The 21,728-nt window shown below is 38.7% G+C and overlaps 1 protein-coding gene across 2 annotated transcripts in view; it reads left to right on the top strand.

Annotated features, from left to right (window-relative positions):
• The first annotated feature begins 1,109 nt into the window (after nucleotides 1-1,109).
• The window catches only part of LOC137287225 (1-aminocyclopropane-1-carboxylate synthase-like protein 1), a 50,072-nt gene continuing 29,453 nt past the window's right edge, over nucleotides 1,110-21,728 (top strand). Inside the window, exons 1-4 of one of the 2 annotated variants that reach the window (XM_067819413.1) lie at nucleotides 2,614-2,699; nucleotides 4,154-4,290; nucleotides 9,917-9,976; nucleotides 13,002-13,072. In XM_067819413.1, coding sequence (XP_067675514.1) covers nucleotides 2,696-2,699; nucleotides 4,154-4,290; nucleotides 9,917-9,976; nucleotides 13,002-13,072 — 272 coding nt within the window. In that variant the 5' untranslated portion in view covers nucleotides 2,614-2,695. Of the gene's footprint in view, nucleotides 1,198-2,613; nucleotides 2,700-4,153; nucleotides 4,291-9,916; nucleotides 9,977-13,001; nucleotides 13,073-21,728 lie in introns of those variants that run through there. The other variant, XM_067819414.1, reaches the window with a different exon arrangement.

The raw sequence follows: 21,728 nt of genomic DNA, 5'->3' as shown, positions 1-21,728 counted from the left end.
GGCAAGAGTTTATGTCGATTACAGGCACAATAGTAACATTACCGCAAAATATTCTATCATCTTATTTACGAATAACAAGACTGTCTGTTCCAATTCTGTAATTAGAAGAACGTGCAGATTTTAATTTCAGAGAGTTCTGCGTGTAGGTACTGATAAATAATGTTGGGCAACATATACCACTTTACCTGCATACACAGAATATCAATACCATTTACAACCTACAGTGCTTGTTTACATGGATCAGACTTACTCCCGATAAAGGATATTGAGCAAAGTCTTTCATTGTCATTTCCTATATAAACAATTAGACAACATGTATCACTATGACTTTCGATAAACTATAGTGGGCAAAATGTGACATTATTGACGAATGTTGGGTCATACGTATCGTTATCATTCCCGATGAAGAATGCAATTGTGTTTCATTCAGGACAATGAAAACAATGTTTGGTTACGTGTACCTCTATAAACCTCTTTAAACGCAAGAATTTGGGGCAACAAGAACCATGATCAATCCCGCTGAAAACTATAGGGCAAACACATATTAATCAAGATGTATCCCTTTCACTCACGATAAAGAAAATTGGACTGCTCTTATCACTGTAAATCCCAATAAAGTATACTTTACAAAATGGAGCATTATCACATTCTACAAAGAATGTTGGGTAACATAGATTTATTAACATGGTGGAAATGCACAATATTTTATAAAGATTCTATGACAGAATATTTTATTGAAATATTGAAATGCTACTCGTTCCACATCTTCAGTCTGCCAAGGGTCACAATGATAACGAAGGTCCAAGACCAGTATCTTGTAAGTGTCAACAGATAGAGATAGGCTAATCCAATTTACCGTGAACTTCACTCTTGGTCACACCGATAACGAACGTCCAAGACCAATATCTTGTAAGTGTCAGCAGATGCATCATGTCTTTCGCTTGTCAACGCCGTTGTGGTCAAATACGTTATGAAAATCTTTATGTAATTCTGACAGATAGAGTAACTTAACTTCGCAGTAGGTACGTTATCGGTAGTCGAATTAGGCAATAGGATTTAGATACAACAACTTATCAGCAATATTATCAGTAAACCCGATTAGCTATGACAACTGGGAAAGGGTATAAAACAGGGACGACCACAGTCACAAATCATCCTGTGACTGTGGCGCAATAAACTCCTTGTTTATTTACTAAGGTAAGACCCTTTACTTTCTTCTACCTTGGCAAATCGTTACCATTACTGATCAATGTTTTCTGTAAAACATTTTTGCTATCGTGACCACATGTTAAGATCCTTGGCAAGGTCGTTATGTTTAGGTGGAACGTGGTCGTTAATATATTTTAGACTGTTTTACTCTCTATTGCTCTGTTCAGGAGCGGCTAGGTACCCTAGTGGTTAAAGCGTTTGTTCGTCAAGCTGAAAGCCCAGGTTCGATTCCCCATGTGGGCACAATGTGTTAAGCCCATTTCTGGTGTCCTAAGCTATTGCTGAAATATTGTTAAAAGCGCTGTAAAACCCAAATCGCTCCCTGTATTGCTGTTCATGTTTTGTTTGTTTGATAATAGTGGTTTCGTGGCTGTCGTAGAGCGTGTCGTGTATTGTTTAAATTATTGTATTTTGAGTAAATACTTTCCCGTGTTGAATGATCCTGGTACAATGTATAGAGTGTGTTCGACACTGTGTAGTTCATTATGTACTGCGTAATGTTGTTTTGGATATGCTAGTATTATATTAAGATGTATGAACGAAAATGTGTTGATGTTAGGTGTTAGAAATGTATCTTGATTTATGTAGTATGTGTCGTGTACATCGACGTATGATGATTATGTACTTTGTATATCGGCCTATAATGATAATGTATTTTGACACCTGATTACCGTGTCAATATGATCCAATAATTATTTGTACCTAATCATGTACAAATCATCCTGTGACTGTGGCGTAATAAACTCCTTGTTTATTCACTCAGGTTCTCGTGTTGTGTGTGGGTTGGTATAGTTACACCTCCTAGCTGCCAAGCGAGCTGATTCCCCAAACTCGCGAGTTAACAGATTCTATTCTACTCTCGATAAAGAAGGTTGAGAAACTGGTGTCACTATCATTCCTTGTATAAAAATGTTTGGCAACATGGTTGTAACTCTATTATCCACTATAAAGAAAGTTTGGCAACAGGTTTAAATTATCTATCTAAATACATATATTTTTCCTTTTCTAGAATGTTGTGTAGCGAGCATAATTATGGCTTGCTATGAAGAAAGTTCCGAAACATTCATCCTTAACATGTGATTATGTGATATACGAATCAGTGTACGTTTGCATCGAATAAATATCACTTTGTCATTTCTGCAAAGATGTTCCGTCAATAGTGAGCATGTCCCTTACTGCCATAAATTATAACAAGCGTAAGATAAGTGTTATCACCGGAACCCCGAAAACAACGTATCTTGTAGCCGTTCTGACATTGATGTAGGCCACAGACGTAAACTGCAATAAGACAATTCTCCAGAGCCAGCCAGATTCGCGTTTGTATGGATAAGATATGAGCTATCTGGAACGTGAGTGACCTTTAACACCAATGCTTTTGTCAAGGCAGTCGGAACTGAAAGATATAACCCTCACAGCTTGAGAACACTGAAGACACGTGATCTAAATTCTTTCCGGGAACATTTGGATCCAAGTGGTGTGAGTCGTCATGGGTAAGTACACCGTGAAAAACACCTTACACAAATCAACGTGACACTGTGTTATGTCTTAGAAAGTACTGTAACTAGGGAGAAATAATCAGACTTGTTTTTGTTCCATCATGATTTGCTATTTTGTCTTGCTGCTTTACTAGTAACTCGTTTATTACTCAAAAGGACCCACCATCGATGGTACATGAGTAAAACAACATACTTTTATTCTGAATACACAACAACAAGATGACAAGGCAGGGTATCAGTTAAGGCTTTTAAATATCTTGCTAATGAGCTGAGGTTTTTGAGGGTTGAAATCTTACATGGGAAGAAATGACGGAATTGAGCTAAAGTAGGCCAAGAACAATAGGATTCTTTTAACAAAGATTTACGTGTATCTGCGAAATAGCAACATTTAAATAAATAGTGGAACTCATCACCAATCAGGTCCGAATCACAGAGTTACAAAATCTCTGGTTCTTTGGAATATTTTGCCATTTCAATGGGTAAATTATGGTTGCACGTTCTGAACTTAAGAATGGGTTTAGAAATACCATCTGAAAGAAGTAGGTATTGTTCGAAGTCAGGAGATCGCTTCAAAACTTTATAGTATTTTCCCTTGGAAGCATTTTCAATATCGCTCATTAAAATTAATTTTACTTTTGAAATGTTCCATGAGCTAGAGTAGAGATGGTTTTTTTCCAAAACATCAGGTAGTGCACACATACGCAAATACAGCGCTTGTTGTACATTGAACCACTAACGGCGCACGATTATCAACTCTGTCACGTACATAGGTACATTGTCTAAGTTATATCATTGCATGTAAATCTTGAAACAAACCCAACTTAGCCATCTGCTGCGTGGCACAGATTGAACAGGATTCAAACCTAGCTAATGTGACGTAAACTCTAGGATACACATGACGTGTCGGACGTCTTTTACTTTGATTTGAAGCCTAGTGTTTTCGTTTACAGTGAATCGTGGACTTCATTCAGCATATTTAACTCCTATTGACATACATTGTATATGGTACATGAAATCATGCCAGTTCTGTCATGCGAGATACATTGAAATACAATTGTTTTGTGAATGCCGACATTTTCGTCCATAGTATTCTTTGGTCGAGGTAACACTATGAACTTGTACATTAAAATCAACGCTATTTATGCGGCAAGATCATGATCCAAAACATGGGAAGAGATGAAGGATCAGCTCCACTAAAGTTAACTCGGTTGTGGGAATAACGACATGGGAAACAAAATTATGGGCGCGAAGGGATGGTGGATCAGCAACATTAAATCACTACGGTTGTGGACATAAGATCTGGGAACAAACGTTGTGTCGCGAAGGGATGCTGGATCAGTTCTATTAATGTAACACAAGTTGTGGGCATATGGACTGAGAACAAATGTTTACAGACAACTTCACCACATTTTTTGTGGTATAACGACTAACATACATGTTTTTCTTAGAAATGGTGGAGACTAGAATGTCGTCTGACAACCTACTTTCAAAGAGAGGCGGCAAGACAATGCTGGTGCCAAGTCCCTTGGTCAAGTACACACAGCTGGTCAGCAATGACCCGTATGACAAGAACAGAAATCCCGGGGTAAAGTGAAAGGAAACCTTCCAGTATATGACAATGTAGTCCATAAAAGTACTATTGTATCACCTGTTTTCCTCGGAATGGACTCGTGTGCGTACACGATATGTTAACTAGTATACCATTATATCCTTACAAATTGTATATTAGGACAAGCATGGGTGCTGAAGACCAATTCTAACCTGGATCTTTACGAGTATTAAACTATAGGTACGACGCAGGGAAGAGTGAGGCTAGTTGGCTGCAATGTATGACATTAGTATAATGGAAGGGTCTTACTTGTTTAGTCCAGTGAATGCCACGTAAATATACTGGACCGTAGAGAAATGCCACTTTCAAAACTAAATACATACGTTTGACCTTACATGGTGGTGTTTTTTTAATTATGACTTTGTTTGTAACGTGTTTTAATCAACACTGACAGGTATTACCAACGTCAGTGTGTCTTCTGATGAAAAATCATATCGACCAGCCAAGGCAGACGTGTTATGACATTCGTGAAACAAATGCACGTGCATATCGTGACAACCCTATCAATGCAAGCGAGTCACAAATTTGCCTGATACGATTTTAGTTTTGACACTATCGCCACACCACGTCTTACAAGAGATCAGAGGAACCAAGTCTTGGGACAAGTACAAGTTGGCCAGACTGCACGGAGGATATCTAGTCATCTTAATGTTCATGTTACGAAAGTCTAGCAACTGCAGGACTACGGACTGCCTCAACATGAGTATATGTGGCTTTGACAATATTACCAGCCTTCTGCTCTAAACTCCAGATTTACATCTTGGTCAAGGAGGTTAGAGGTATTTTCGGGGCATTTGATTCAGATTCTCCAAAAGCACCACATTTGGTACAGAGGTACTAATTCGATTCCAGACGGGCGCCAAGATGGCCGACCCCTGTGGCGGCCGTACTGGACAAAGGACAAAATGGCCGCCACCCCAATTTACGATTTTTTTCCCTACTGTTGAATATGTCCATGTCACATATCAAATGAAAAATAATGGAAAGAGCGTTGCAGTGGTGCATCAATGTACTGTAACCATTGTGCCAAAAGTTATTTAACAATATACAATTTAGAGAGCTGACCGAAAGCTTCAAAATATGATACAAAACCCAATAAAATTCATACAATAATTGAAATTTGGAGATAGTTTCACTTAAGAGATTGTCATTCAGTGTTCAGTTCTAAGAGGTATCATATTATAAGTGACTTAAAAAAGAATGATGTAGAAATAATATTTAATCCAATAATCCAAAGATGTGTTACCTATAACAAATATCCAGTCTGTAGGGAATCAGAGTACACCAGAAACACCAATAGTATACGCAGGATGTATATATTGTACTTGCACATGACTGTCAGTGATAGATAGTAACTATTCTAGTGACTGTCAGTATTTGTGCATCCTCCTTCACACTGGCAGAGAACTGTACATCGTATACCAGCATGATTCCCACCCCTTTCCCTTTTTGCAACAACCGTGTAGGAGGATAGAACATAATGCTCAAGCATCACTGAGGGTAGTCTATAGAGGTTGCCAGTTATTGCTTCCGTCTTTCCGCCAACCCCAATCACTGAAGTCTGGGATTTCCTGGTAACCGATGGTTGCCTGCTCCCAAAAGAAACACGTCTGCAGATCAAATCGTTTCAAATGTTGAGAAAACGCAGATTGAGCAGGCAGGAGTTTTTTCAGTGTCCTGCTTTCGGTATTGAAAAAGGTGACGCCTTGCCTCATTCATGAGTAGGGCTCCACACCTTCTGCTGCACATCAGTACAACAACTGTCTCGACTCTATCACGAAATGTTCAGGATCCTCTGTGAGGGCCACTAGTGTCTGGTAGACTTGTCAGGTAGACTTGTTGGGTAGACTTGTCCAGGTTGTACATACAATGTTCTTTCCACATCCACAGCCAGTATGACCGTGTAAGAGGGGTAATGCCAAGGACTTTGGTGGACCAAGATGAGAGTACATATCATTGATCGGGGTGTCTCTGCACCTTTTACCAGTTCCTAATCCTACCTAGAGCTCTGTTAGACCTGAGGTCTCAAAGAACCTTAGTGACAAAATCACAATATCGCTGTCAACAGTACGAACATAGGCTGATGTGTGGGCGTGACCTGCAGTATGTCGGAGATGTAGATTCTTGTGTCAGCCTCGGCGTGGTTGCATGGCTGAAGTGTCCCCAGGTCACATTGTTGATTGAAAGCACATTTCCAGAGTGAGTACTGAGAAGGAGCTTTCCATCCATATCCGTTTTGGAGAAGAATTCCTTTTTGTTCTCCTCATTCTTAAGGAAACCACTGTTCCATTCATGTTTGGTATCGGGGTGCTGCCATTACCAACTCTTGTTCTTGAACCAGTAACACGGCGGTGATGAGTGAAGCCTTTAAGATTATTACCCTCTGGGTAGTCATTCCATACTGAATCAATTCACTAGGCTCCATTTTTTATCTGGGCTTCAAGATATGGAATGACTTCAAGGGACACACAGTCAGAGAAAGTCTTTGCTTCTGTTGGACGCAGCATGTGGATGACTGCTGCCATATCTAAAACCATGACTGTTGCGAGTTTTGAGCAGTTGTACTTGGCCAATTGGTGCCCCGATACAATTCAATATGTCTGCCTTTGTTCCAAATCTCAATGACCCTCTGTCAGCTAGGCTAGGCTTTGTTATTCCTTTTCATTTCTATACTTGAAAAAGTTGGCCAAGTCTAACTCCTTTGCCATCAGCACACAATCTGGTCCTGCAAGTATATGAAGGGTAGTTGCTTTAGAAGTGTCATAAAGACCAATTGTTCCAAGGTGTTCTGGGGGGATTTGCTGGACTGTTCATGACCTTGGTCCTTGGTCATACGACTGAACTTCTTAGAAGTTTCTAAATGACGAAATTGCTCTTCGTGAATTCATCATGAATTTCAAGGGGACTCTTGCTATGTTCAAGCATGTTACGTACATGTACTGGAAGCCTGCATGCTTAGATTGTATGGTCCAATGTGTGAAACCAATCACAATGTTCGTCACATGTTTGTACATAAAGCTGGAAGTCTTCCATCAATGACCTCACAAAACGAGCAATGACCAGTTTTAGTTCAATGATAGTAGACAGTATTTGAACTATGGAAAACGTTGAGAACGTTGATGCCACGTGTTGAAGGATTGGACCCATGACACCTTTGCAATATTCAGAGTATGCATTCTGCTTGAGGATGTTCGGCGATATGAGGGAAACCCGGTGGGCATATTTTGTGCGCTCGATGTGATGCTCATTGAGAGCTGACTTAGCTTGACCAGTAGTATAAGTAATGGTTGTAACTCGACCAGATGTAAGAATCTCTGCATGAGTTAGTATCGTTGCCCACCTTGAGCCACATAGCATCTTCCCTATCATTAGATGTATCTTGCACCCATCAACAACAGGCTTGTCTTCGACGTAAGCCTCTGGGAACTGCCACTGGAGGAATTTTATAATAGCATATAGTGGCTGATCTACTCTAAGGAACACGGTCTGGTCCGCTGACGAATCCATAGCATGTTTCATAGAAGAAAACAATTAAAACAGTTGTTCTGGAAAACAGTTCATTTTTATGTGGAAAAAAGCACTTTCAGAAAAATGAAATTTCAGAACATAATTTTGTATTTTTTCGTTCCACATCCTCTCTATCTAGCAAAATAAGTACAAAATACTCACTGATTCATCTCCAAATGATTGGTACAGGTTAAATGTCTATCACTATTAACAGTTGTGCCTGCACCGTCTCAATGACAAAGATGGCCGACTACGTACTACTTCCCATTATGCTGGCCAACTTATTGCACTTCAGTAAACGTCAGAGCATGACTTGAACCATGCTATAGTTTTAATGCTTTCTTTCTAAAATGACATTTTCTTCATCAGTCTATATGAAACCATTGAAAATGATGTTTTTAGAAAAAGGAAGAGGATATGTTTCTCTATTTGTTCATTTTTTCTTGACGTTTTGTTTTTGGTCCACCCTCTAGATATAACTTCTTTATGACCAACCCCACAAATTTCCTTTGTATGTCATTGTAGTGCTCATTGTATTGTCTTTCAGTTTGTATACAACATGATTATATACAATTTACAACAAAAAAAATTCTTAACTCGGGTTGGCGGCCATTTTGTTTTTGTTCAATATGGCCGCCACAGGGAGTGGCCATTTTGGCGCCACTGAGAAATCAGCTTCGTATGTATTAAGCTACCTTTGTGTCACAAAGAATCTGAACCAAAATATCCCCATGCCACCAGACTATCTGTATTTTGCCTGAAGTGTATCTGTTCCTGAGGGCATTCTGGTGTGCGTTCTATACTTCATTTGCAAGTCCACTCAGTGAACGTTGTTGTGGTGTGAAGCCTTGCGGTGCCGTGCTGTAAAACGACGCTTCTCGACATTTGTCGACTAAAGGGCACCACAAAAGTTTTCAACACTTCATTCCAGTATCTTTAGGCATTCAGATTTCCACTGATGATAGCCAGTCGTTGTTCTCAGGCAATAAATGGCGCACCATATGAAAACGCCTCCGTCATCGAATGGATGAACTCCTTGTATGCAGTTTGGCACCAGCTCTCCTCTACGTGGAATAAAAACCCGGAACTCCACCATCGTTTCTGAGCAGACTGAACCGACCTTCATTTGTAAAGAACACTCCCACGGCAGGGCCGTAGTTAACTTTTCTCAACAACGAGAGCACTATTTACGTTACAAGGATCTTGGAAAGTCCAGGTGCACGGTCGCACTTGAATTGGTTTAAACCAGATGCCGACTAATGCAATTTCCTGCTTTCTGAAGATGAAATTACTCCATTCATGTAATGTGTAATTTTGTAAAAAAAATAGTGATTTTCCTGCTACGTGTAACCCATTTTTTTCATGTTTCTTTTGAAAAAAGATTTCTTTGTTGAAAATTATTGTATCTCCGCATAACGTTCAGAACTAATCTAATATATGTTTAGACATATCTGTATATATGTTTAGACATATCTGTATATATGCAAAACAAATGTTTTATTCAGTTTAAGTATATACATTAGCTGCTTAGTTACATTCAGTTGACAGTCCAGAAATTGCATATTGCATCTTATACATGATATATTCAGGTTTGTTCAATATTTTGAAGTCATATGGATTGAATGCAATCCCCTTTCTAAGTCTTTTGTTAGTTAATTATCAGTAGCTATTGCACACTATGCCTTCTGTTTGTAGGGTTCCGGGAGGTCCATGTCATTGCACTGGATTCCTTATTTTATCTATCAGAGCTTGTTGTAATCATGTATAAATTGGTTGTATCATAATGGTATCGATCATGGTATGACCACAATGTCTGAATCATTAATACTGAGGCGTGGGTTTCAGGACTACAGTGGGGGCATTTGACATTTAAAGGACCTTTGTGTCAAGACTATGATATACAGAACAATAATATGTACAAGAATTTTCTTCTCCTCTTCACACGTGTGTTTGCATCTCAGAGACCGTTTAGTTTCGAGCAAGTTAACAGTATTTGAGAACAATGGCTTATGTTTAAGATGTTCTGGCAAGCGCCTATGATCACTTTTAAAGTTTCTATAGAACTCGTATGACATATTTACAAACTTTACCACAGGGTTTTGTCGACCTTGGAACCGCCGAGAACAAGTTAATGGAAGATATCGTCCTCCCTAAGGTATGTGCTATGTAGTGTTATATGCACGACTATCGGTGACTACTTACAGAGGGAAACAACTATATACGTTGCGATAGTCCATTGCGGAAAGCTATTGCATACTATTCCAATGTTGTTGCTGTTTCTCTTCTTGAATTATCTCTTTTAGTAGTTCCTAAATGAATAGCCAATTACCAAACTAGTTTGTTGTATCTACTATCGGAGAGTCAACAATTGCCATCGTTACAACACTGCTGTATAGCACTGATGCAGGTAATAACGAAGGTCTTCCTATTTAGCATACTTTCCCCTAACCTTGCCAAGCACGTTAGAGGGGACAGAAAAGTCCAATCATCTTTATTTTAAAAAAAACAAACTATCAGATTTGTTGCTTAGAATTCTTCTGAGACTGCATGTGAGACTGTTCCAAGGGGGTTTAAAAGCCTCATTTTTCATGACGCTTTGTATATGTTCATGGTCGTACCATGGACGGATATCGTTCGTAGTTATAAGAATTCTTAACTTTGATCGTATCCAATGTGTTATGAATGGGCTTTGGTAGTTCATAGGGCTTCGAAAGTTTCGAGAATAGCTAACCTGGGTAGAGGAAACAACAAGCCATGTTATTATGCACTTCACAGACAACGTTTTGGACAGAAACTGTAAATTCATTACAAAGTCGACATTTGATTTCAATACGTTTTAAAGAATCACATTTTAGCGGCTGTGTGCGTGAAGTGACCCCGCATAGCAGACGCAACGAAACGTGACCTTTATGGAGGGGCATCCTCTGACAAATATTGATTGTACTAGAGTGTGACAGTAGAGTACTAGATGCTAGTGACTATACACTACTAGATGCTACACAGACTATACAACACTAAATGTTACGCTGACGTCCTAGATATTATACTGACTATACAGCACTAGACGTTATGCTAACTATACATTACTAGATGGTACACTGACTATATATTACTAGATATTATTCTGGCTGTACAGTACTAGTTTTTTTTACACTAATAATACAGTATCAGATGGTACACTGGCTATACAGTACTAGATGGTACACTGGCTATACAGTACTAGCTGGTACACTGGGTATACAGTACTAGATGGTACACTGGGTATACAGTACTAGATGGTACACTGGCTATACAGTAGTAGATGGTACACTGGGTATACAGTACTAGATGGTACACTGGGTATACAGTACTAGATGGTACACTGGGTATACAGTAGTAGATGGTACACTGGCTATACAGTAGTAGATGGTACACTGGCTATACAGTACTAGATGATACACTGGCTATACAGTACTAGCTGGTACACTGGCTATACAGTACTAGATGGTACACTGGCTATACAGTACTAGTTGATACACTGGCTATACAGTAGTAGATGGTACACTGGGTATACAGCACTAGATGGTACACTGGCTATACAGTACTTGATGTTGCCTGGCTATTCAGTACTATGTGCTACACGGACTACACAATATCTGGACTATACTGTTTGATTACATCGTTTGTTGCCTTGCCTTTTACCTTGACTTCAAAATAGTTCCTGTTACCCTGGCTATATAGTAGTTCTGTTAAATGTCTAAATATTACCTTGCCTGTGCTCAGTCTAAGTAAACTTATCAGTACTCAGGCTTCGTTACGCTCCACCACTGAGTCTAACAAAACCTTATGGTAGGTCGCGTCAGGTAAACTTTGAGATTGACAAATCAGAACACATTCGCACATACCTTATGAACTTTTGATCTCGAAAAGGTTCGTACCCGAACGATTCCGAATGCTATTTGGCTTACGATTGCTTCCGGGTGATGCACACAGCGTACGTACTGCCATGACAACGGTGAGTAAACAGTCGCTGAAAGTAGTGTTTTTGACAATAATAAAGGATGTTATTTTGCAGAAATATTAGCTAATGGTAACCATGTCAACAGAACCCCCAAAGCGTATATACTGCAGGTCAAATAACTGTGTTATATGCTTTCTTTGTGGAGAGATCTGTGTCGGTGACCTGAATATTTTGAAAGTCCCTCCGATCCCTAAATAGTAGCCGTTGTCTGACTGGTTAAATCTATTTAACCGTCTCGCATTTGAATGGACTGTCATTGGTTGCTCAAGGGCTACCTGACGCGACCTTCTACTAGGTTTTGTTAGACTCAGTGGTGTAATGTAAAGAAATACACTGAGATGAAGTTTACTTAGACTGGCCTGTGGTGTACTACAGTTTACCACAGCTGAGCAGTGCTATTTGCTACCCTCGCCAAACAGTACCTTATGTTTTCAGGACTGTCTGTTATATTTGTTAAAAAGGTCCTAAATAGAACCCCGGCTATGTAATGCTGTTCCGTTACTCTGACTTTTGCTGAGTGTTTATTACTTCGTAAGTCAGTGCACGTCTTACCAAAGAGCAGACGACACCTGGTGAAAAAACACAAGATACAGTTCAGAAAAGTATCTATTTCTTGTAGATCTATTTCAATCAAGACAAAAATTGTAAATAAATACAAATATTTAGACACTATAATTGACTGAAAGCTTACTTGAAAAAACAATGTTGGTTACCCAGACGGAAAAGGTCGGCAGAGATTATGGTTCCTACGTCATCTAAAGAAACTTAGATTGATCTTACAGTACTGTTCTTCAAAACATTTATACAAATTATATTACTTTTAACCTACTTTTTGGTTTGGTAATCTGTCTGTTCAAAACACAGATTAAACTCAACAAAATTGTTAACACAGTACGCAAAGTCATTGGCACAAGTTCAATAACATCTATCGACCTCTTTTATTACCATCAAATTGTCAGAGAGTGCTGAGCATTGCAGTTACAAGTCGCACATTCTAATTTACTAATTTGAATTCTTTCAACCATAACGTCGATTGAACACCCCGATAACTAGAACCTTCAAGTCAGATCTTACTAGCTAGTATACTGCTATGTAGTATATTGTGGTTTTACGTGTTCTACGATATTGCCAAAAGTACCCTTGGGATAACAAAGTATTATCTTATATTATCTTTTTTCAGCTGGGTTCTTTATCTGATGGCAAGGAGGACCCGGTGCAGCTGTATTATTCAAACCTGAAAGGTTTATTCAGGTATGAATTCACATAAATACTACAGCTACAAGGACAACTACTACTGTTCAGGTAATGGTGACAATGACGAGAACACAGATGTTCATCCACACATATGGTCATGCTCATCATCATCATCGTCGTCGTCCTCGTCTTCATCATTGCTGGAGATATTTACGAGCAAATAGTAGTAGTAGTAGTAGGAGGAGGTGGTGGAAGTAGTGTACTACTACTACTACTACTACTACTACTACTACTACTACTACTACTCTGAACGCGCTGCAGGTTCTATCAGTTGCTGTGGTGATCCAGTGAAAAGAGAATCACAGTAATCTGAAGTTTAAAATATAGTTGCGAGCAGCGATGAGGGCTTCTTGGATGTTATGCAATACAGCCATTTGCATCTGTGACGTACTTCCAATAGTAGTCATGGCTACAGATAATATAGATACATACTACTGTGAGTACTGGGAAATGTGTCATTCTTTTACTCTGAATTCATATTGGCTTTAAATACAGATGCTACCCGTACTAGGATATCAATCAAACAAACATAATGATTGTCGCTTTCAATTCTTATAGACTTTGAAACAGATGCTACTTGTAAAATAGCATGAAAAGAGAAAAAACTTAGTGGTTGTCCATTCAGTGATCAAAGCATGCACACTTCACAACAATCTTTTCAAAATGTCTAAAACATAAAAGCCTAAGCTGAATGTGATTCACGGTATGTTACTTAAATATATACATAATATATGTTGTATTAAGTAAATCTATATCAATGAACATAACAAACATGTCCAGTGATCTAACTTCAATAACATACAGGAAAAAACACCATTGATCTTGTTGACATTCTCGTACTTGAATTGTTCCTGAGCTTGTGATTAATCTTGGAAATTTCACACTACCAGCACAAACGTAGATGGATAGACAACGCCATTCAGTGTGTTCACTTTCGTGGTTCAATTGATGTAAATTTGACTTATAATATTCATAACATCATACCAGTACCAGCTGAATGCTCAATACCCTAGGACGATAGCACGTTACTATAGTCCAAATGATACTGGTTGTGATTGTGTATGAATTTAAAAACAAGTTAACAGCAGCTATATCTGCTTCAGTGACAATATTTCGCTAGATCATCAGCACAAGATACATCAGGTTGTAGATATGCTAAAGCACACAGAATATTTTAAATGACTAATAAAACCTGAACAAAATGGCTATTTAATCTTTCTATGGTTGATGTGGCGTAAGTTATGGTTGTGTATGTTTGGAATGTAGCTGTGCTGTTAAAACCTGCTTTGTGCTTTAAACAGGAAACCATAACAATCAAAACAAGACAGGTATATGGAACAGAAGGCAAAATACCGCGGTTCCACTTATATCTCGGTTTATTGTTTCACAGATGAGGAATTTCAAGAATGAACGCATATATGCTACTCCATGTTACACTAAAAAGTCTATGCATTAAGAGGTAACAACATCACTCCAAACAAGGTAAGATTTGGTTGGAGAAGTACTGCCAGACCTAGTTAATTTGCGTATTTCAGCGCCTTCTAGCACGTCGACCTGGCGCAACATTTTATTTTTGCCATTTTCAAAAGGATGAATGAAAAATCTATGGGACCTGTAAAAAATGTTATTTTACTTCTGTTACGATTCATACAATTAAACAATCACAGTACATAGATAACATGCATATATGTTATGCACCTTTAATACATTTTTAGACCAGCCACTGAGTTGTACAAATTGAGGTATTTTCAAAAATATATAATCTTTTGCGAGACGCATGGAATTGTTCCCTACATCTGTTGTTCTTTAAACTGGAAAATAATTGTAGTTTAGGTTCGCAAGCTTAGAAGCGCCATCTTCGTAAGTTAACTTGTCAGATGTTTAATAAACGCTTATATATCATAAATTTCATAGTGTGACACGCTACACAGTGTAAATTTGCTAACATCTGTGAACTCGTTAAGTAAAGCATGGGCTAGAACTCAGTGTGAAAACAATGCCATTTGTGATTAATTACTTTAAATGACACCAGCAAGTCAGTCTATCGCATCGGTGCTTGGCGAGACGCTCCCGATTTGTCACCTCCCGGCTTGGAATGAATTTCACGTGCATTTCATGCTCATGCAGAGACAATGAGGGTGAAAAGGAGAGAGATGGAAGTAAACTGATTTTCAATAAGTCTTGATCTTGAAATCCAATCAAATGCATGTAAAATTATTTATAATATTAATAGAATAGGGAAGCTCGACCGAAAATATAGTATAAGTAATCATAAGTTACATTCATGGTTTCCTCGCTGAATCGGTAAATATTCACACTGTTTTAAGCAAGGAGACTCATCGGAGGCCCCACGCCAAGAACAGAAGCGATATTGACCGATACACTTCGGCCTTTGCTTGTTGATGAACGTAATTCTATAAATCCACGTATCCACTACAGAACACACAAAAACTTTAACTTTTTCGCATTTTCAGTTAGTTGTCAGATAGATTCATGGGCCTATAAAAGGTGTTTCAGCAAATAACTCTAACTGATTTCAATTGAAGCTCAGATCAAATGTATCTGGTGAGCGTTAGTACTTTTGACATACACAAAGGCACGTTATACTTATATACACAGAACTCATACATATCGCCAACTTTGAACGGAACGACTGAACTTTCAGACAATAGTGAGTGCTGGTGTCCGGTCCTGTGAGACACATGTTTGAAGGAGCGGCCGTATTCGTCCTCCCGCTTTTCTTCAGATTTTCGTGCTCTTTGCAAGAGTTAAACGTTAAATGCTGCACCAACTTTTGGCACATTCCGCCGCGTATTCATGGGCCGTCGGTGATAAAAAGAAGTGCGTATTTTCTTAATATGCAGAAACTTGGGGATTTTGATGGCTGGTATTGTTTATGGTGATGTGTACATAGAGGCAAGCACCTTCGATAGATATTTAACGCGGTCTAAGCAGAAATATTAGAATATTTGCACCGCACTCTTTCCTTTCATTAGGGGGCACGTCTCAAACGTTGTGTCTTCGTTTTAGCTAATACAGTCTGTATCACCGTCAAAACGGAGCATTTTAACAATGATGTCGTTGCGTAGGGAGGTGCCTAGAGACAAAGTATGGCAAGTTTGAAAGCGGTAGCTGTTGTAGTTGTAGTGCAGCAGATTTTGGGAGCAAAGTAGTCAGAATTGGGCTGAAAAACAGCAGCAAAAACTTCAATCGCAAATAGCGGCCAAACGGTGCATTTTAGCGACTCGACCCGTCCAGGCGAAATTGCAGACATTTTGATTGCGCATCTGCTCAAGAAGTTTGGTAGTCATTGCAGCAGTAGTTTTGGAGATATTTGCATTTCAAATTGAAAATTTTGAATTAATTTTAATTTATCTGCCCTTTGCTATTGGGCCCACAGCCTAGAGATTTTAATGGGGAATATCTACACCTCGGTGCGCATCTGCCTGATTTTTTTCAAGCGATTCTGTCCACTGGTGCTCTTTGTAGGGCTGGAACAAAATACGGCGGAAAAATAAATAATAATAATAATAATAATAATAATAATAATAATAAACTAATGATGGATCGATCAAGTTACAAGGGGGAGGAGTTATTGAGCATCTTGTGGAAGATCAGGCCTACACCTATCTTGGAATGCAAGTTCGAGACAAGCTCCAGAATGCCCTGATTCAAGATAAACTTCGGGCCGAGTATAAATCTCGTTTAAAGAAAATCTGGAGTTCAGAGCTAAATGCTCGAAACAAAGTCAAAGCCACCAATACTTTTGCTGTGCCAGTCCTCTCCTACTCCTTTGGAGTAGTTGATTGGACAAAACAAGACATCCAGAGTCTTGACCGCCTGACCAGAAGGATCATGTCTGATAACAGAGCACACCACCCTCGCTCCTCTCTTAATCGTTTATATATGCCAATCAATTCGGGAGGTCGGGGTTTGATTAACGTGGAAGCTCTTCATGACAGAATTTTATTGTGTACTTTTGCACATATTTATTTGTCAGATGATTCTCTGGTGATGCACGTCAAGATTCATGATGAAAGCAAGGAATTCCACAGCTACTTTAAGCGTGCCAAGGTTGTTGGACACAATTTGAAATTTGAAGTTGATTTTGTTGATGGCGATGTACTGCTGGACGGTACAGTGATGGGAGTAAACCAGGTGAAGTCTTTCACCAAGTCTGCCCAGAGTCGGTCCTTTGTGGAGAAGCTGTCTGAGAAGCCACTGCATCGTGTGTATATGCAGTGTGTGGAACAGAACAGCAATCCAACCGACTCCTTCGCCTGGATGAAGTCGGCTGGTCTCAAATGTGAAACTGAGGGCTTCCTTTTTGCTGCTCAGGACCAGTCACTTCCCACTCGCAATCGCCAGAATGTGATTCTTAAAGAAAATATCAATATGAAATGTCGTCTTTGCAATCAATTTACAGAGACTGTCCAACACCTTGTCAGTGGATGCCCTTCCTTGGCACAAACAGCATATCTTAAAAGACATGATGGTATGGCTCGCTGCTTTTATTATCGTCTCCGCCATGCCTGTGGCTTTGACTCCGAGGTCCATCCATGGTATGACCCTGAACATGTCCAGGGCGTCCTGGAAAATGACAGCTACAAACTTCTCTGGAATAGGCCAATATACAGCCTGAGACGAATTCCAGCCAACAAACCTGATCTTGTCCTTTTTGATAAAGCCAATGAAATTATTCATATCATAGAATTTTCTGTCCCTTTTGACAGCAATGTGATTGGCAAGATTCAGGAAAAGCATGATAAATATGCGGACCTCGCCTTTGAAATGTCTCGCTTACATCCCAAGTACACTGTCGTCAGGCTCCCCATTGTTCTCGGTGCCCTTGGTTTGGTACCTCCTGATCTCTTGGCGCAGATGAGGAGAGTGCCCGGGTTCTCCACCGGGAGCACAGCCCTTCTGACAATCTGGGTAATGCAGAAGGCTGCAGTGTTGGGGAGCCTCCATATTCTCCGGAAAGTTCTTGGTGGGTTCGACTAGGCAGTGTTTCCTGGGAGAAGTCCCATTCGCTGTCTGGGCTGCGTGTAGAGGGGGCGAGGGCCCTGAGCTGATGATGAGCTTGACCAGCCTGACTGTGCCAGGATCACCCGAACCCTCTCTGCTGCATTTTCATTCTAATCTGTAAAAAAAAATAATAATAATAATAAAAACATCAGTAATTACAATAGGTCTTTTGCCTTATGGCAAGAAGCCCTAAAAACACTGTACTAGACTAGAGATGTTACAGTCTATAGATATAAGTCGACGTCTTAGGGCATTGTGGGACTCATCAATCTTAATCGACATCTTATTCTTCAGATAATATAATTATGATAATGATGACCTCTTAGATAATGTGGTCAGTCCAATCTTGAAACACCACCTTCCACCACCACCTTACAAACCAGCTGGAAAAGGAAATGGACATGCATGACACATCACTTGTGTTAGAAGTATGAAAGTATGAAAAATACCCAAAGCCCTTGAATTGATGGGTTATCTGTATATTTCCTCACGTACTTTTGGAAAGAGGTTTTGGATTTTGAATTTTTAGAAGAGAGAAGTTATCACTTTTATACCTGTGTGTCGTCAACACAACAACCAGCCTTATATGTGCACAGTCAGTGATTCCTGAAAACTTTGAGACCACATCGGCACCAGCTTAGAACCTTCTCGCACATTCCTGGAAGTAAGCACAGCTAGTCAAAGGAGGCAACTCTTTAGCACTACCTCAAAGGCCTGCCGCTGAAATACTAATAGCACTGAAAACATTGTGACCCAATAATTATTATCATTTAATCAATGATACAATTCATATACAAATACACTCTCGTAACAACGGTCAAATTTTCAAAGCATTGTAAAACTTTAATATTCTACAAATGTTATGGATGTCAACTTCTTCTTTTTTGTTTTCACAACGAAGAAGTTGACATCTATAACATTTGTCGTATATTAGAATACCGACATCCAAATGCCTCTCAAGAACCTCATTGTTAAAATTGATAATCCTTTTTAGAAAAAAATTCAGTTTCATGTAAATTGTACTATAGTTAAATGCAACAGAAGCAGACAATAGAATGTTATTACAACCTTTGTGGGGTTGAATGATAATTTAAAAAACCCAGGTCACTTTATTCTCGTAAATGAATCATCGCGGTAGTTCTCTGTACAGTATGTACTTGACAGTCAAATAGATAGTGATAAGGGTTAGCACTAGCATTTCCACACGATGAGGTCAGGTTACCTCATATAAAAGTACGGAAAAGGCATAATTCAACTTCCTTTAAAAGAAGTCAATGACTTCTCAATGCAACTGGAAATTCATTCATTTTTTTATTGTGGATGGAAATAAAAATCGTACGAAAGAGTGAGATATCATCAGAGTTACGAAGTCTATAGTTACCTTTAGATGCTACCGTCCCAGGAACAAGATCAGTAAGATACGATCTTGCCATATTGTTCTGTATTTTGCAAAACAGACAATGATTGCACTTTCTCCTATGTTCTGCTAAAGATTCCAAGCCAGCTTTAAAATACAGATGTACATGATGAGTATTTTAAGGTCAACCTGCTTCAATTCCTCCTGCTTCTAATTGCTGGTGTTCTAATTTATTTGCTTGATATTGAGCAGATCCAACCAAATACTTCAGAGGCACTTTCGAAATGAACATTATGAACTTTACATAAATTCCGTTAAACACACAGCTCGATAATGATAATAATAGTTACAAACTATGTACGGACGATATTATTTTGGATTTTTTTACATTATCATCAATACGGTCAGACCATTTGCAATCATTTTAATGAGTGTTAATGTTGACACAGACTCTGTTAAAGTAGAGATTAAGGATTATATGCTAGAAGCCACCTCTTTGCCCATGCTCTCAGCTTTTCCAAGAGAATAACATTCTCTCTCAGTGAATCATGAGAAGATTATTTAGTGAAAAGCAAGTTCTCTGATCCATTTACCAAGTTAAAAAACAACAGCCGAGACGGGTCTCAAAGTTATACAACTCATATTCGCCTGAAATCGGAAAACAAACTTATTTTATGATATTGATTTTGACTTTTGAAAGTTGAGAAACGAATTTGATAGATGTAAAATTTACATTTTCAATTGAAATATTTTGAATTATTTTTATACGAGAGAGCTATTACAAATGAAAGTTGTTGACATTGCATGTAGCTTTTGTAATTACCCGTTTTTCCAAGCAACTCATTGATAGTGACATATACAGGGCAATGATCGCTACATACAGGATCTACATCACCCAATTTTAGTAGAGCGCTAACACTTGAAACGAAGATAAGATCAATTAATGTACTAGAACTGGGTTGCAAGTTCAGTTATAAGTTGTCTCAGTCCAAATGCAGTCGTAATTGATTTTATATCTTTTGTCTGTAAGAAGATCAATATTAAAATCACCAACTACTATTTTATCCATATTAAGATCAGTAGCGTTATTGATAGAATCTTCGATTAAATCAAAATAAGCTTATGTTTTGTCTGCGCGAAAAAACGTTCCAATTAGGTAGTTCCGTTTTCTACATCTTATTTTAATATCCGTATTGCCTCAAGCCCGGCTATAGTTAAATTCTCCATATATTTGGCACTCACTGTACTGTTTACTAACACTGCCACACTCTGCCCTCTGTACGCCGTTACTGACAGTTAAATATCATTCCGATATATACCATCTTGTAAGGAAATCTCACATATACCATCTTGTAAACATGTCTCACATATATTATAATGTAACCAAGTCTCACATATATCATCATGCAAGCAAGTCTCACATATACCATCATGTAACCAAGTCTCACATATACCACCATGTAACCAAGTCTCACATGTACCATCATGTAACCAAGACTCACATATATCATCATGTAAAGAAGTCTCACATATATACCACCATGTAACCAAGTCTCACATATACCACCTTGTAACCATGTCTCACATATACCATCATGTGAAGAAGTCTCACTTATACCATCATGTAACCAAGTCTCACATGTACCATCATGTAACCAAGACTCACATATATCATCATGTAACCATGTCTTACATATACCATCATGTAAAGAAGTCTCACATATATACCACCATGTAACCAAGTCTCACATATACCATCATGTAAAGAAGTCTCAAGTATGTCAGTTTTACCTTCAAGGCTACGCACATTTAAATGTGTTATGTTTAGTTCATTATAATTAGTTGGACCTCGGTTCGGATGAATGATTGAATGTCTTTATTTCCTCCAACATACATTCGAAGATTAAACAGTTATGATATCAGTCAGTTACATATCTACATTGTGATATTAACAAAGCACGGATATTTACAACAGATGGAGATTTACATGAGTGGTAGTTTAGAGAGTATACATCGAAGAGTCTTTTAAGGAATGGATATAGTTTGAATAGTGTAGTATGATGATTTGCCATGCTGTATCGTCAAAACCAGGGATCTGAAGTTTGGCACCACAAAAGAATACAAGGGCATCTTCATCATCCAGCATTTCAATTAATACATATACATCTATATCCAGTATGTCAAATGATGTCATATAAAAATGCTTTTTTGCTCTTTACAGATTCACAATGTCAAATAAGGCTGACATCATGGTCATGGCAGTACTTT

The sequence above is a fragment of the Haliotis asinina genome, chromosome 6, assembly GCF_037392515.1.
Source record: "Haliotis asinina isolate JCU_RB_2024 chromosome 6, JCU_Hal_asi_v2, whole genome shotgun sequence".
In the NCBI taxonomy this organism is placed as follows: Eukaryota; Metazoa; Mollusca; class Gastropoda; order Lepetellida; family Haliotidae; genus Haliotis; species Haliotis asinina.
The sequence above is the reverse complement of the archived record's forward strand: the minus strand, read 5'-3'. Positions and strand labels throughout refer to the sequence as shown.